Source organism: Aspergillus clavatus, genomic scaffold (genome assembly GCF_000002715.2).
Source record: "Aspergillus clavatus NRRL 1 1099423829800 genomic scaffold, whole genome shotgun sequence".
Taxonomy (NCBI): domain Eukaryota; kingdom Fungi; phylum Ascomycota; class Eurotiomycetes; order Eurotiales; family Aspergillaceae; genus Aspergillus; species Aspergillus clavatus.
The window spans coordinates 256673-270900 of NW_001517099.1; the positions used below are offsets into that span (position 1 = coordinate 256673).

A 14228-nucleotide genomic window follows, 5' to 3' on the forward strand; every position below is an offset into this window, starting at 1 on the left:
CAATATCAATCTCCATCCCGGTTGCTGCTGCTCTTAAGCTACCCACGCGCCTGTACCCTCCGTCAGTATGGCAGCGACAAGGACAACGGCACCTGCGAAGAGCAGCACCCCCTCCCCGACACGCCCCCAAGCCTCTACCGCAAAGACCCCCAACAGCACACAATCAACAACCAAGAGAAAGCGCAACGCAGACGAAGAGGACGATGCTCATACAACTCCGGCGAAGAGTGCACGTCGACGGAAAACCAACGAACAAGTAATCTTGCCTGATTCAGCGGACGTGATCGATCTGACAGCAAGCTCGCCTCCGACAACCCCGACCAAGAAGACCAAAAGTCCTAAGAAGCGGTCGCCGGGCGAGCTGAGCCTTGAGCGCCGGGCGAGAGTGTTTCGGAAGCATGCGCCCAAGAGTATCCTGGATAGATTGGCGCGGGCAAGGACTCAAAAGTACGATATGGAAGCTAGCTTGACTTCGCTCGTGCTGTTTCGATGGTCTGCTAACGCCGGGGATTCCGCCAGGATGTACGTCGTCGGGCACTCGGTTGCCTGGGACGAAGATGTTCCCGAGGTCGAGTTCAGTGTCGTGGGGTCGACTGGGAACATCTATACGACGGTTATCGGAAAGGTGCCATCCTGCAATTGTCCGGATGCGCTGAAGGGGAATCAGTGCAAGCACATCTTATACGGTACGTCCTCTGCACTGACCGACAGCAAAATCAATTACATCGTATCATATCAATATACCTGCCCTATTTTTTTTTTTTTTTCCTGAAATGAGCTAACCATCATGGCCTCGCAAGTCCTAGTAAACGCCCTTAAAGCCCCCGAATACCTACAATACCAGCTAGCCTTCTTATCCTCCGTGAGAACTCTCCCATCCCGGGGACCCCCCAACCCCCCTTCCCTAACCCTGACCAATCCACTCACACAACCGATACAGGAACTCCGCGACATCTACCACGCCTCTCCCCTTGGCCGCCAGCAACTCAACCCCGCCGTCGACGACGGCAAGCGCAAATCTGTCGAGGGCGACTGCCCCATCTGCTTCATGGAATTCGAGCCCGACACCGAAGACATCGTCTGGTGCCGCGCCGCGTGCGGGAATAACATCCACAAGAAGTGTTTCCAGCAGTGGGCAGCCACGCAGAACGCGCAGGGCGTGCGCTGCGTCTACTGGTAAACCCCCCAACCCTAAGCACTTCTGGCCCTTAGCAGAAACTGACCCATTCGCAGCCGTTCCGTCTGGGAAGCCGACAGCACCAACCTCGACCTGGACCAGTTGTCCAGAACCGGCCACGTCAACCATGAGGGCTACCTCAACGTCGCCCGGCAGCTGGGCATGTCCGGCGAACGCGGTACGAGACCATCCCTGTACCTCCTCCTCTTTGCCCTTTGTGTACGAAGTCGACTAATGCTAATGCGTTGTGTTGGTAAATACTCAAGACTCTTCCACATATTATCAGCGCTCGGGGTACCGGGGTGGCTCGTCTTATTATTATGGCTGGGGTCGGAATCGTCGGTCGTATTGGTAGCCGGGCATTTGGATGTGATGGTTTAGGGCAGGAGATGGACATAGAGATGGAGTTTGGGAGTTGGTGGAATCGGAACTGGGGAAATTCGCTATATACCCTTTTGCTTTAATCTTTAATGGCTATTCATAAATTGGATGATTTTTTTTTTTTTGTTCTGCTGGATCCAGATAGATGCGCTGCGCAAAACCCGCTCTTAGAGCTCAAGTATCGCTCGTTGCAAGTCCTTGTTCTTAAACACCCCCTCTTCTCCCTTGTGTCTCATCCCGCGACGGACAGTCTGCCGCCGCCGCCGAACTTGCCAGGTCAAGATGCGCTGCCATAACCATAAGCATAAGCATAAGCATAAGCATACACGGCGCGCGAGTCGGTCCGAGCCCGATTCAGATTCAAGAATTCAAGAATTCAAGCCGTCGCGCGTTGTCTGTTCTCGCGGAGTGCGATGGATGCCTTGGGTGGGGTCTCGGGGGTCCGGGTTTCCAAGTAATGTGATGGGTGATGACCAGACTCCAGAATTCCTCTGTTGCATAGATCTGTTGGGTCCGGGGTCCGTTTCATCCACCATCCCTAACCACGCGCTTTCCGCGACGGACCACAGCAACACTCACCGCCTCCTCGCCCGTCATCCACGAGGGCATGCGCTCCGCGTTCACGACGCCGAGGTCCGCGAGCCTGCGGAGCCCCGCGACGACATCCACACCGGAGAAAGTAAGCGAGAGCGTCGGTTGCGTGGAGTCGTCCGTCTCCGCGTCAGCGTTTGGACCTGCGTCGGCGTCGGCGTCGGCGTCGGCGTCTACGGCTCCGGCCACGCGGTCAAGCAGTCGCACATCGAGCCGGTCCAGCGGCGCCGACGACAGCGTCCCCGTCGTGCCGAAGCGGGCATGCACGGCCAGCTTGCGTTTCTTGGTGGCGTGGGTAGCGGGGGATTCACCCTTCGTTGGGACATCGTTTTCTTGCCCCCCGCCCGTGTCGGCATCGGCGTCTTGCCGGAAATGCTCGGCTGGCGAGACCGTCTGCGACGGCCGCGGATCCAGCGGACTCCCCTCGAGCACGGCGTCGGCGAAAATGCTAAACGCGCCGTTGGCGGCGTTGGAGCGCCCGTGGCCGCGGAGCGCCAGCAGCGCGGGGAGGCTCTTTGCGGCCAGGGACGTGGCGGCGAGGGCGTAGCGCGCGTGCGGGCGGGAGAGCGCTTTGGGGACGGCGTCGCGGACGATGCGCTGCAGGCTGCGTGGGTCGGTTGCGGCGGCGTGCGCGGCGGCTGGTGGTTTGGTGCCGGACGCGGCCGCCGCCGCGATCGAGGTGTAGATGAAGGGGCAGCTGTCCGGGAAGGCGACATACATGACGCGCGCGGAGTCGAGGAGAGCGTCCGGGGGCTGGCGCGGGGATTGGTAGGGGGAAGTGGTGACGAAGATGCGGAGGAAGGTGAGTGGGAGGGTCGACGAGCGCGTCAGGTGGTAGTGCGCTTTCACGAGCGGGGAGATCTGTTGCTGGAGGTTGCTGAGGAAGGTGGCGGCGTGGATGCGCGGGATACATGCAGAGGTATCGGGCTGGGAGATCGTGGATCGAGCGCCGTCGACGCCGATGCGCGTCAGCTCGAACGCGGTCCACCGCAGACTCGCCGGGTGGTCTTCCATGTAGCGGAGGTCGACCATTGCCAGCTGCCGCAGCGTGATGCCGTGGCGCCAGTCGCCCTCGAGGATCCGGTCGATGACTTCGCGTTTGCCCCCCTTCCTGTCCTGTAGATCCTGGTAGGCCGTCCGCACATCCTCGATAGTTTTTGCGGCCGGATATGGGCTGAGTTCGTCATCGTCTGCGTTCTCAGGCTCGTCTCGTTCCAGGTACGGCGGGAACGAGCGCGCGTTGCGATCGTCCAGCCATTGGAAGACCAGATCGAGCAGCGCCTGGCGGGACAGTCGCCCGAACGACTTGATCAATGACGGGGTTGCGGAAGGGATGCGGAGATTGTTGGGAAGACTGGCGGTTGTAGGAGCGCGGATGGATTTGGGACGCGCCATTGTGCTATGGTTCTAAGAATACATCATCATCATCATCATCAGTCAAATAGGTGGCATAGTCTCCGCGCAGAGTCCCCTGGGTTGAGAGCTCGCTTGCGACCAACAGCAACGAGACGAGACGACGAAGAGTCGAGATAAACAGTGGGAGGTGTCACGTGATGATACAGCGGATCGACATTGGACTCTTGATATCAGAGGAGAGAATACACAGCTCCATTCAACCTCTTCTCTCGTTACTCAAGCATGTCAGTGATAAATTAGATCAACTGTTGATTGACCGACACTATTCCCCAAGGAGTATATACAATTACAGTCAAATGTCCTATCCCAAGCCCATATCCAGGTCCTGCCAGATTCCCCCCAAGATTCCTTGCCTTTCCTATCCCAAAACAACCAGTCCAGTCCAGTCCAAAATCAATCAATCAAGATAATAAAACATATGCTCGCGACGAATCCAAAAAAGTCCCAGTGTCCAGAAAAGGGGTATCCATCAAAGAGGGTCGAAGATGCATTTCCATCTTTTCTTCCTTTTTGGTCCGTTGCCTCCGGGGCTGCGAAGCCCAGTATAGTAGGTCTCTAACCCTAGAGCCTTCTTGTTTTGAGATTCCCTCTTATACTCCAGCTCAATTCGATCGCTTTTGTTTGGAACGAGAGCAATAACAAGCACAGGAATTTTAAAGTCACAAGTGCCACCCTAGAGATTAGGAAAGAACAAGTATCAACAACGAAGGCAGCTTCAAAATGGGAAAAAAAAAAGAAAAAGAAAAACCAAAAACCAAAAAGAGATCGTGTAACATCAACGAAGAAAGCGACTGAAAACAAGTCGTGAAAGTCGTAACGTAAGCTCGACGGCCGTAAGCACGGTCGTAATCGGCATAAGAAGAGGTGTATATAGTCGGAAGGAGGATCAGCCGTGCGTCGCAACGGACTTGGCCTTGGAAGGGTACGTCCAGGAGAAGAGGTCGAATTTGTCCTTGGCGTTCTCCAGAATGGATGCGGAGCTGCTGCTAACCTCGGCCTGCAGGGTCGGCCGCTGGGGAGTCTCGCGGGGCTCCAGGACGAGAGACCGACGGTAGAAGGTCTGGAGACTTTTCTCGCCATTGGACCGAACCCGCACCAGCTCATTTTGCATCCAGGTTTGGAGTTCGGGCACTTCGGTCAGGCGATAAGGAATTTGGAACCGCTGAAGCTCACTGATGATCTTAGCGGTCTTCATGTGCTTGTCGAAATTGATGACCGCCATCTCACCATCGTCGATGGGCAAGCTGCGCAGGGCCTGGTTGCCATGGTCCACGAAGGTGAGGTCGGTGAGGTAGGTGCCCACAAACGGCAGACATGGCGGGACATGTCCCTGAAGTCGCTGACGAAGGACGGCGTAGTTGCGGGAGACGTCCACAATCCCCCGCAGCATCTCGAGCGTCGTCTTAGTCTTATGCGACACCACCTCCCACGTCCGTCGAAGACGCGAGATCATCGACGAGTTCAACGAGCAAATAATCGCCATAAGCGAGTCATAGTTGTTGAGTTCCAAGCACTTGTTGGCGATCTTAACCCAGTGCTTGATGATTGCTGCCCGCTTCTTTGGCTCTTCCAGCTGCAGGATGGAGTCCGCCACCAGATGCGCCAGGTCGGTGGAAAGAGTCGACATAGCACGGACGTTGACCGCCAGCGAGGCGGTCTTCTTCATCCACTCGGTGGCCAACAGCTCTTCGGGGAGGATGGTGCAGAAGATTCTCGACTCCTTGATGGTCAGCTGGCGGGCCAGTTCCATGGGGTCGAAATCCAGAATACTCAGAGCCCCGTCGCCATTTTTCCACTGCTTGAGTAGGTTGACCTCCTTCTTGCCAAGGATAGGAGGCGGGAGAGGAGTATCGGGATGCACATACTGTGCGGTCGCGGTGTTGGTCTTGCCCATCGATGAGACCAGACGAGGCACAACGGGTCCCTGAAGCGCTGACACCTTGTCGGTGAGCTCGAGAAGACGCTTGCCAGCCGACGGGAGAGACTGCATCAGCGCGGTTTTGGCGAAGGTCACGATGAACTCCAGTGCACTTGTATCACAATCGTGACGCCAGTGGGATTCGAGCCACCCCTTGAACACATTGTACACGCGGAGGCGCACCGGTCCTGCTGCGTAAGGTGTATCACCGATATAATCGAACCGTTCGACAAGACTCTCCGCGAATTCCAGCGGGGTTGCAAACAGACGGAAGGTAAGGTAAAAGGCCGACACGAACATTGCATCGGGCGTCGAGCCATTCGCGGTGAGCTTCTCGATCAGGGCGCGTAGGCTACCGCCCATGATCTGGCCATCCTTGAAGATCAGCTCGTGTGCATAGGTCTTCTCCAGAATGTTGACTTCTGTCTCGTCAGCCTCCTCGGCCAGGGTCGAGTGGCTGGTGCTTCCCTTGAGAGACGGTGCCTGGTAGTTGCTGCCAATATCGGGGGATGTGGCGCGGGTCGAGGTCTGGGACACACCACTCATCTCAGAGTCGCGGAGGTGGCTGTGATAGGTGAAGCTGCTGCCAGTGCTGGTCACCCCACGACCAAAGGATTCATCGACCTCAAACTTGGCGTGGCTAGTTCGGTCGAGAAGCATACTCGATCCACAGGCCCCAGAATTGGTGGACGAGCAGAAAGAAGTCTTGACGGGACTAGTGGCGAGAGTGGTGGTGGAAGAGAAAGATGGGAGGTCGGCGGCAGCATTTGCTGGGCTGTCCATAGTGCGAGAATTGCAAGATGATGGGGTAGTATCCTCAGTAAGACCTGGAGTCGGTGGGGGAACGTGCATATCATTGTGTTGCGGGATCTGCAGAGGAGGGGGGGGCAGTCGCAGGGACGCTCCAGTCTGGTCGCCAACCTGCTGCTCCGATTGCGAACCAGGCCGCGCACAGTCGGTCGGTGTCACCTCCTGCGGCAGGGCCTCCAGTTCCAAATCCCCCGTTTGCTCAAGCACCAGGCGAGCTTTGGACAGACAATTTCCCGCCGCTCGAACGCAGTCAGTGGCAGCATCGACCAGTCGCTTCCCCTCATCAGGCATGAAAACCAGCTCGTCGTCCGGAGACTGCGCAGGACGGAAGGCGTCGCGAGCGGCGAAAACCAGCTCGGACAAACGCTCATACATGCTATCCTTGGCGGGGTCGAGGAGCTCGCTGCCCCGGGGGTCATGCTCGCAGACAGCCTCGACCACGGTGAGTAATCCACGGCAGGAGCGAACAGCTTGCTCGGTCGTGACGACCAGCTCCGTTGAGGAGCGAGATTGCAGGTGGAGGCCAATGAACGACCCCAAAACGCCGAGAAAGGCGTCGTACGTGGCGTTGAGTCGTTCCGATGCGAGGTTTGGGTTTCGGGCGGCTGCAGCAGGTCCGGAGTAGGACACCCGGTGGGAGATGGATATCCGCTTGGTGGTCACTGAAACCGGTCGCGACTGCTCAAGCACATCCATTCGGTTTGATGCACGACTCATAGACAGACGACCACGGTTGAGGAGGCGGGATTCGTTCCTCTCGATGTCGGCCTCTGAGCGGGCCACATCCGACAAGGTGAACGTCTCAGATGCCGGTGTTAGCGGACCTTCATAGGCCTTTGGTTGCTCCAACTCCGCGATTGTCCGACTCAACCCAACTTCCTCGGTCCAGATATCAAGGAACCGCACACCACGAGTCACCAGGCGGAATGCCTTGAGGAGCATTTCATCAAGCATATACTCGACTTCGTCCTCGAGCGGGTTGCCGCTGGCAATAACCTGGAAATCTTTTGTGATGCGGACAAGGGCAGCGAGGTCTGAGAGCAATGTTTTACGGTTTCTGCGCAGACTGTCGTGCCTCTTTAGGAGGTATGAATCCCGAGTGAGGCATTCTGATTTATCCTGCTCTATGTTAATGGCATTGTTCCCTTTGATATTGTTCGGTCTATTTGATGTACTCACCAGTAGGATACGAACTCCGGCGATGAGGCCCTTAAGCAGATCTTGATTCACGAAGTCACGCAGGGAAGACCCGCATCCGCCGCGAATGATATCCCAGAAGTCTGTGAGGGCTTTCAGGAGTGGGCGCATCGGAAGCTGGTCATAGGCTTCACAGTAGTTGGTTGGGAGCCAGCCTCGCGCTCCGGTATCGAGGAGAGTCCCATCTGCCCAACCATTGGTGTGTACGGAGTGCACTAGAATGATGTCGCCTTGTTCCAGCGGGAGAGTAATGGTTGCCGGCGATACATCTCCGGGTTGATGGAATGGATAGAATGCACGGAGATAGTTATGGAAGACCGCCCGAGGTTGGTCTGATCGCTCCATACTGTCGTCTTGATTTGAGGTTGCGCTATATGGTGTCAATGGTGGTGACATTTGCAGGTTATGCTGCGTGGAATAGCAACGGTTGCTGGAAGAGTGTCCAGTCCCCGAAGTCGTCACGGAATGATTCGAGATTGCTTTGTCGATCTTTAACGGGGCAATATGTCTCTTCATTGGTCCCATGTCTTTGTGCGTAACGGGTTTCCCTGGTTCGTATGCTGATATGACTGAGCGCAAAGGTCACTGACCGAGGCGATTAAGTGGACGAGAACTCAATGAGCATCCTCACAATGCGTATATACTAGAATGATAGGGAAAGGCTGTTTCAGGGAGACGAGCTGGTCGAGATTGGTAACACCAGTGTCGATAGAGAGTGTGTGAGGTTGTTTGAATGAATGAATGAATGAATGAAAATGGCACGGCAGATGCTGGCGATGAACCAACAATCAGAACCGGGGATGGTACAACAAGCGCCTCCTGTACCTGTCCAGGTTAGCGATCAACAGTGACTTGGTCCCCTTTGTGCAGGAGAGACGAGGGATGGTTGTTGGGGAAGAAGGATTGGGATGTATTTTGTTCGGGTATCGTTGTTTTGCACATCAACCGAGGGAATGCTGGCTGCCAAGGGCAGTGGGAAGAAGGAATGGAAGGAATGCTGGGGACAGGATGCGGGACCAGGGATTCTTGAGCCGTCGAATCCTGCAAGCCAGTCGGACCGGATCACAGACATACCGTTGGGAAAGATAGCTACCTAGCGAGTTCCTATGTCGTCAACAACAATTGATCCAACAAGCTGTCAACATGACCCGCAGCGGCGTTCAAGGGATAGAGCACAGCAAGATTAAAAGTTAGGAACAAGGAAGAGACACGTTCCTTGGCGCAACGAGGGTGGAAGGACGAGAACGAGGGAGGGCGTTCGGAGAATTGCAAGGTTGGTAGAGAGGAAGAAAAAGAATCTAGGGACAGAGAGCAGGAGATCAACCTGCGCTCCAGCAATGAGGTACGACTCCAAACTCGATAGAACAGCCTGTATTCCTGGCACGTCGAGTACGTTGTCGGGACTCTGATTTCCCTCGTTTCCTTCGGAAGGGACCAGACCCGGTCTGACCTGCAAGGACCACTCGGAGGGGGGGGGGAGAGAATCTAATGTCAATATCGGCTCGGTCGCCCAAGTCAGAGACAATGGTTTAGGTCCCAGATGACGATGGACACTGTTCGATGCGAGAGGCAACCGTGAAAGAGGTGTGTGTAATTGTTGACTTCTTGATCCGCTTCCACAGCAAGCAAGGGCCGGAACACCAACAGCAGGGAGGAGGAATGACCGATTCGTTTGTCCTGAACTTGGGGAGGGAGGCAATTGTTTTGGAGTGAGGGATTGATTGCCACCAGCAGAGATGAGATGAAGTGAGCTGAAAATGAACTCAAATAAGATGAGATGATGATGATGATGATGATAATAATAATAATAATAATAATGAATGAATGATCGCAGACCGGCAATGATCGGTGGTGTACGCTGTCGGTAGTACGTGGGGGGAAAGGGGAAGAAGAGAGACTTGATGGAAGGAGAGTGGGTGAGTGCGCAAAGGAAAGAATAATATCAGATCTCCACAATGTCAACTGGGATAAATAGCAATAGTAATACAGTTGAAAAGAACAGTCCAGGCAGGGAATGACAATGGGGGTAGAGAAGTATAGGTAGATAGTAGATGGTAAGAGAGAGAAAAGGACGATAGATAGATACAGTTACTACTCCTACAATATAGGTACTTAGGTAGTTGTTGCAGTAGTTACTTCCATAGAGACTCGGTACCTTACTACCTACTGAACAAAGGTGGAAAAGGGACCAGACCCAGCAAATCATACGTTAGACTCGTTAGTAGTGGACTGTTTTAGTGCGGAACCTCGAACGATAACGCTAAGAATTATATCTCGAGGATTAACTAAAATCAGTGTTTTCTTTTCTTTTTCTTTTTTTAATTTATTAAATATGAAAATAAATAAATAAGAAAAATAAAAAATAAAAATAAAAAAATAAAAACAATCAATGTCAAAATAAATGAAACCGAAAAGAATAGGAGTAATTGATCAACCTGCTAACTTAACGAGCCAATACTCAACCACTTTCGATCTTCCAGAGTAAGTATATAGATCCAAGGACCCCGTGAGTCAGTTGGAGAGAAAAGGGAGCCATTGGGGAAGTGATCGCCCATCCCATCCACCAGTTCCATCCTCCATAGAAACTACTCCGTCCGTTGTGCATTACAATGATGGAGTCAAAAAGATGGAGAAGTTCCCTCCCTCTGGTGAGTGGTGGCCACTCTCGCGACATATAATAGGTAGTATTATTAGGTAAAGTATTCATACTTAATGACTTGCAGTAGAATCACTGGATTGACTGTAGAAAGAATTATCTAGTATCTACGGAGTAGTAGTATCTAGTATCTACTAGATGTCTCTCCATTTTAATTCGATCCGTGCTATTAAAGTGATCACATTATCACGGTCTAAAAAACGGCCCGAGGACGATCCATCCAACCGGACCAAGTCCTTTCCCCTGTCTACTCAGTCTAGTACCCTCCTAGCAGAACAAGGGTAAAATCAATCCAGCTAATCACATAGCAAGAAGAGAATGCATGAACAAGAAAAAAGAAAAAACAACAACAACAACAACAACAATTTTAGAATCGATTAAAGCTGGGTGGTCTTGCAGGAACTGCAGCGAGAGCGATGTTGGACTCACATACCTAGGTACATCCATCCATACTATAGACCTACACATAGTACATACATACTCCTGAGTCGGACTGTGGCAAAGTCACCCCCTCACGTTGCCGTCTAAAATAAATCGAACGGATCAGTCCGGGTGAATGCCATCAAAAGATGATCAATCAAGTCAGCACTGACTGGGCACTTACGGAGCAATCAGCAAGTCTCTCTCTCGGGTGTGCTGATCGACATCGCAGCAACCGTCTTTTCGTACTTCTGCTTCTCTCATAACTTTGAGACAGACCATCAACGATGATTAAGCAAGCAGATACTTCTATAGCTTCATCCACAAATCTTTGTCCTCGGTCTATCTAGGAAATTTTCCACCGAAGGAACTAGATGCATGAATCCTAGATACAGAACCAAAAGGGGAAAATCCAGCAAAAAAAAGAAAAGAGTCCAGTTCAATGTCCTGACTCCTGACTCCTGACTAACAAGTAACAACAAGATCAATACCATGCTAAATATATACTAAAGCATCCCACGAGCAGGTGATTTGATTTACTCGGGGGTTCCTGTTTAGGCTGTAGAATCAATGGATGTATGTAGATGGAGATCGGAAGTAACAGTCGGATCGATGCAGTTCTCTCCTCTTCAGCAATACTGACATACTGTGTAGATAGTTATATTCGACTCGCAAAATCTTTCATACCCTTCTCACCACCCAGTTAACTTCCTCAACGCAAGGGCGGATCTGATATGCCCGTTTCATCCTTCTAATAGTGTCATTTCTCGCATACGTCAAATCCACCCGCAACTGCCTCCAGAGAGTCCATGCATCCGACATGTCATGTCCCACAGACTTCTCCATACTTTTTTTTTTGCTACAGTTAACACTTAACACCCTTTACGGAGTAACATATTATTATCCAAATTCAAAAAAAAAAAAAAAAAAAAAAGTGCAATGCACACTGCACAGACACAGCATCCTTATCGCGGATCCACACAGCTCTGGAGTACCAGGATCCCGGGAGATACGGGGTAAGACTAAGGCGAGCTCACATCGGAGGAATTCGAAGGTTCTTTTTTGACTTTCGCACTGCATTTCCTCCTTTCCATATGAGCTCATCTTTGCCGCTGTATGGTAGGGATCACGGAGATCAGGAGACATGTTCTGTCTGCGCAACGGATTGGTATGATCAAGCTCAGACCTCTCTACGGAGTATATAACCCCGAATACCTTACACCAGAGAGAACAAGAGTTTAGAGTTCAGGATCTCAGGTGCTGACCCTCACATACGTACATACTAACTACCAGACCATCTCCAGCTATACCAGCTATAATGGCATCATGTATACGGTGTAGATCGGACTCGACAAAGGATAGATATCTAGTCGATATAGTTAGCTGCCCTTCTCAATGCAGTCAGTCCTTAATCCTTATACTTGGCCCGCTTGGCGCCAAACCCGAAGATATAGTAGTCCCCACTAGCACGACAACGAAAAAAAAGCCACTGAGACAATCAAGAGACAATGACAGTTGCTGGTGGGACGGGATCCCGCCGACCCGTACTTGTGTCTTTTTTGCAATCGAGAGAAATCACAGGATACTTCACCACTCCGCAGCACACCCACAAAAATTCCTTCCACTGTCCTGCCGCGCCCGGACTCCAGAGGTATCCGTTATCTATGGTTCCTCCCCCCCCCCAATGTCCCGCCACTTGCGCGGGATGAAGGCTCATGAACGGCGCTTATGGATGTCGGAGCTGGTTCAGACAAAGAAAATTCCGTCACTGATGTGATGGATCAACGAGGGACACCGGACACGGGACAAGACAGCTATCCACATTCCATGATCCACCTCTTTGGCGCGGCTTCGAGTTCGAGCTATCTGGATCTGGCATATCGGGCGCACGACTAGTGGCGTCCGCTATCCCAAAGCAGGCACCTAGCAGGCTAGCAGCCAGCAGGTTCGCAAACTAGCAACAGGATGATGTTGGTTGTTCCCGCGTTACGAGCTAAAGTGCCCAGCAGGACTGGCCCCTACTGGCTACGTTTTGGCTCAAGGTGACCGAGGGCTTGCCGACCGTTGTTGTTGCCGCAGTTTTCGACAAGCCCAGACCCAGAATTGGATACACTGATAAAGAGGGTAACTTGTTTAGTTGTTAGTACTTACTGTCTTACTCCTTAGTAGGTTCTAACAGGGGGGACCGGACGTACTTCCTAGTGGAGAGAAAGTACCTCCTACAGTCCTACTCCTCCGTACTAGTAGTTGAAGTCATCAGGTAAGTAGTGGTAAATCTACTACTTACTTACTAACTACTTTGATACTGAACGCAGGTTGTGACATCCCTGGTCGTCAGTCACCACAAAGAAGGCAGAGGATCTTGATTCTTGCACGATTCGCGCTGTATCCATCGAACTACGGAGTAACTCCCCAGCCTACACAGTAGAGATCTCAGGTACCAGCAACTTGAGCTCCTGGCTAATCAGCCTATCATAACGTGCACGTGATTGTTGTTCTATGCGGGCGACGCTCTTGTTGGAACCTCAGATGCGGTTGGTTCTTTGTCTGCGAAAGAGCTAGCTACCTAACCCTGTCTGTCCTGCTCTCGTGTAGATAGTTCGGTAGCTCTGCCCAACTTGCGCGATACTTGAGCATGGACTGAGAAATGGGAATACTTTGTCTTCTCGCCACCACTCACGAGTCACGAGGCAACGTGCAGGCATCGTCGCATGGCTCACCTCACACAACCCCACGTTGATACGGAGTACAGTACTGGACTACTTGGGCCAAAGAAAAAAAAAACAAGCTAAGGACGTGATACTAGCAGAAAAACCACCATCTCAGGACTGAATCCAGTATTCCCAAGTGATAGTTCAATCTTTGGACTGCAGATCTCTCCTCGAGTTGGAGCTTTGGAGCTTTGGAGCCTTGGAGGTCCTCGAGACTCGACTCTCAGACTGAGAGTCTCAGTTTCAGTCTCTACGGAGTACTCGCGCCATCAAAAGGCAACACTACGGAGTACCTAACCAAGGGGCGAACAGGGGGTTTGATTCGGTCCGGTGGCTCAGGCCTCAACTTGGCTCTGTCGCGGCGTCGCCATGCCGCGGAGTTTCACCCCTCCCCCCCACCAGGACGGCACATCCATCTTATTGTGAGGTTGTGACTTGTGAGTGACCTGACGTCTTAATGTCTTATGAACTCCTGGATCAGTCTTCCTCTGGTTCCTATTCCCCATGACCTATTTCAAGGTCAAGTTGGAGAAACCGTAGCAACGCGGGACGGCACGCAAATTGCACAGAACCAGCTTGTTTGTCCATCATTACCCTGTCGGGAAAGACAATAGGGAGCTTGCTCCGGAAACTTGGGTTTTCGAAGGGGACGTTCATTATCTCAACTGGGGCATGAGCTGCCAATTTGGGAGATTGCGTTGCTCTGGCATTGTGGATAGCGGCCGTAGCCCATATTAAATAGATACCTACTGAGTACCGGTATCTGCTTGCTCGGTTGTAGCGTGAAGATAGTAGATATGTAGTTATGTACTTCCATAGTCTCAGGAGCCAGGACTCGCGAGATGTAATGCATCCACTGCATAGACCAGGCGGCTATCTGTCAAATGAACAGCACGATAGCAACTATTGAGAACAAACAATCGAGCTTGTCTAGGGATTTCCCGTATCGCA

The 14228-nt window shown here is 52.4% G+C and overlaps 3 protein-coding genes across 3 annotated transcripts, besides 9 other annotated features; 1 reads left to right on the forward strand and 2 right to left on the reverse strand.

Annotated features, from left to right (window-relative positions):
- Nucleotides 1-67: 67 nt before the first annotated feature.
- On the forward strand, nt 68-1532 carry ACLA_045830 (RING finger protein; the record flags this gene model as incomplete). Its single annotated transcript, XM_001271543.1, has 5 exons — nt 68-686; nt 801-862; nt 941-1176; nt 1234-1396; nt 1464-1532. The coding sequence occupies 5 exons, from the start codon at nt 68-70 to the stop codon at nt 1530-1532; spliced, it is 1149 nt and encodes a 382-aa protein (XP_001271544.1).
- A 317-nt stretch (nt 1533-1849) lies between these two features.
- Nucleotides 1850-1882: a microsatellite.
- Nucleotides 1883-2083: 201 nt separating this feature from the next.
- On the reverse strand, nt 2084-3544 carry ACLA_045840 (CENP-N/CHL4 family protein; the record flags this gene model as incomplete). The annotated part of the gene is made up of 1 exon (XM_001271544.1): nt 2084-3544. One exon carries the CDS (start codon nt 3542-3544, stop codon nt 2084-2086), a length of 1461 nt encoding a protein of 486 aa, XP_001271545.1.
- Nucleotides 2295-2322: a microsatellite.
- A 21-nt stretch (nt 3545-3565) lies between the features above and the next one.
- Nucleotides 3566-3585: a microsatellite.
- Nucleotides 3586-4451: 866 nt separating this feature from the next.
- ACLA_045850 (guanine nucleotide exchange factor) lies at nt 4452-8015 on the reverse strand (the record flags this gene model as incomplete). Its single annotated transcript, XM_001271545.1, has 1 exon — nt 4452-8015. One exon carries the CDS (start codon nt 8013-8015, stop codon nt 4452-4454), a length of 3564 nt encoding a protein of 1187 aa, XP_001271546.1.
- A 205-nt stretch (nt 8016-8220) lies between these two features.
- Nucleotides 8221-8244: a microsatellite.
- Nucleotides 8245-9261: 1017 nt separating this feature from the next.
- Nucleotides 9262-9310: a microsatellite.
- A 507-nt stretch (nt 9311-9817) lies between these two features.
- Nucleotides 9818-9876: a microsatellite.
- Nucleotides 9877-10488: 612 nt separating this feature from the next.
- Nucleotides 10489-10511: a microsatellite.
- Nucleotides 10512-11478: 967 nt separating this feature from the next.
- Nucleotides 11479-11500: a microsatellite.
- A 1952-nt stretch (nt 11501-13452) lies between these two features.
- Nucleotides 13453-13481: a microsatellite.
- The last annotated feature ends 747 nt before the right edge of the window (nt 13482-14228 follow it).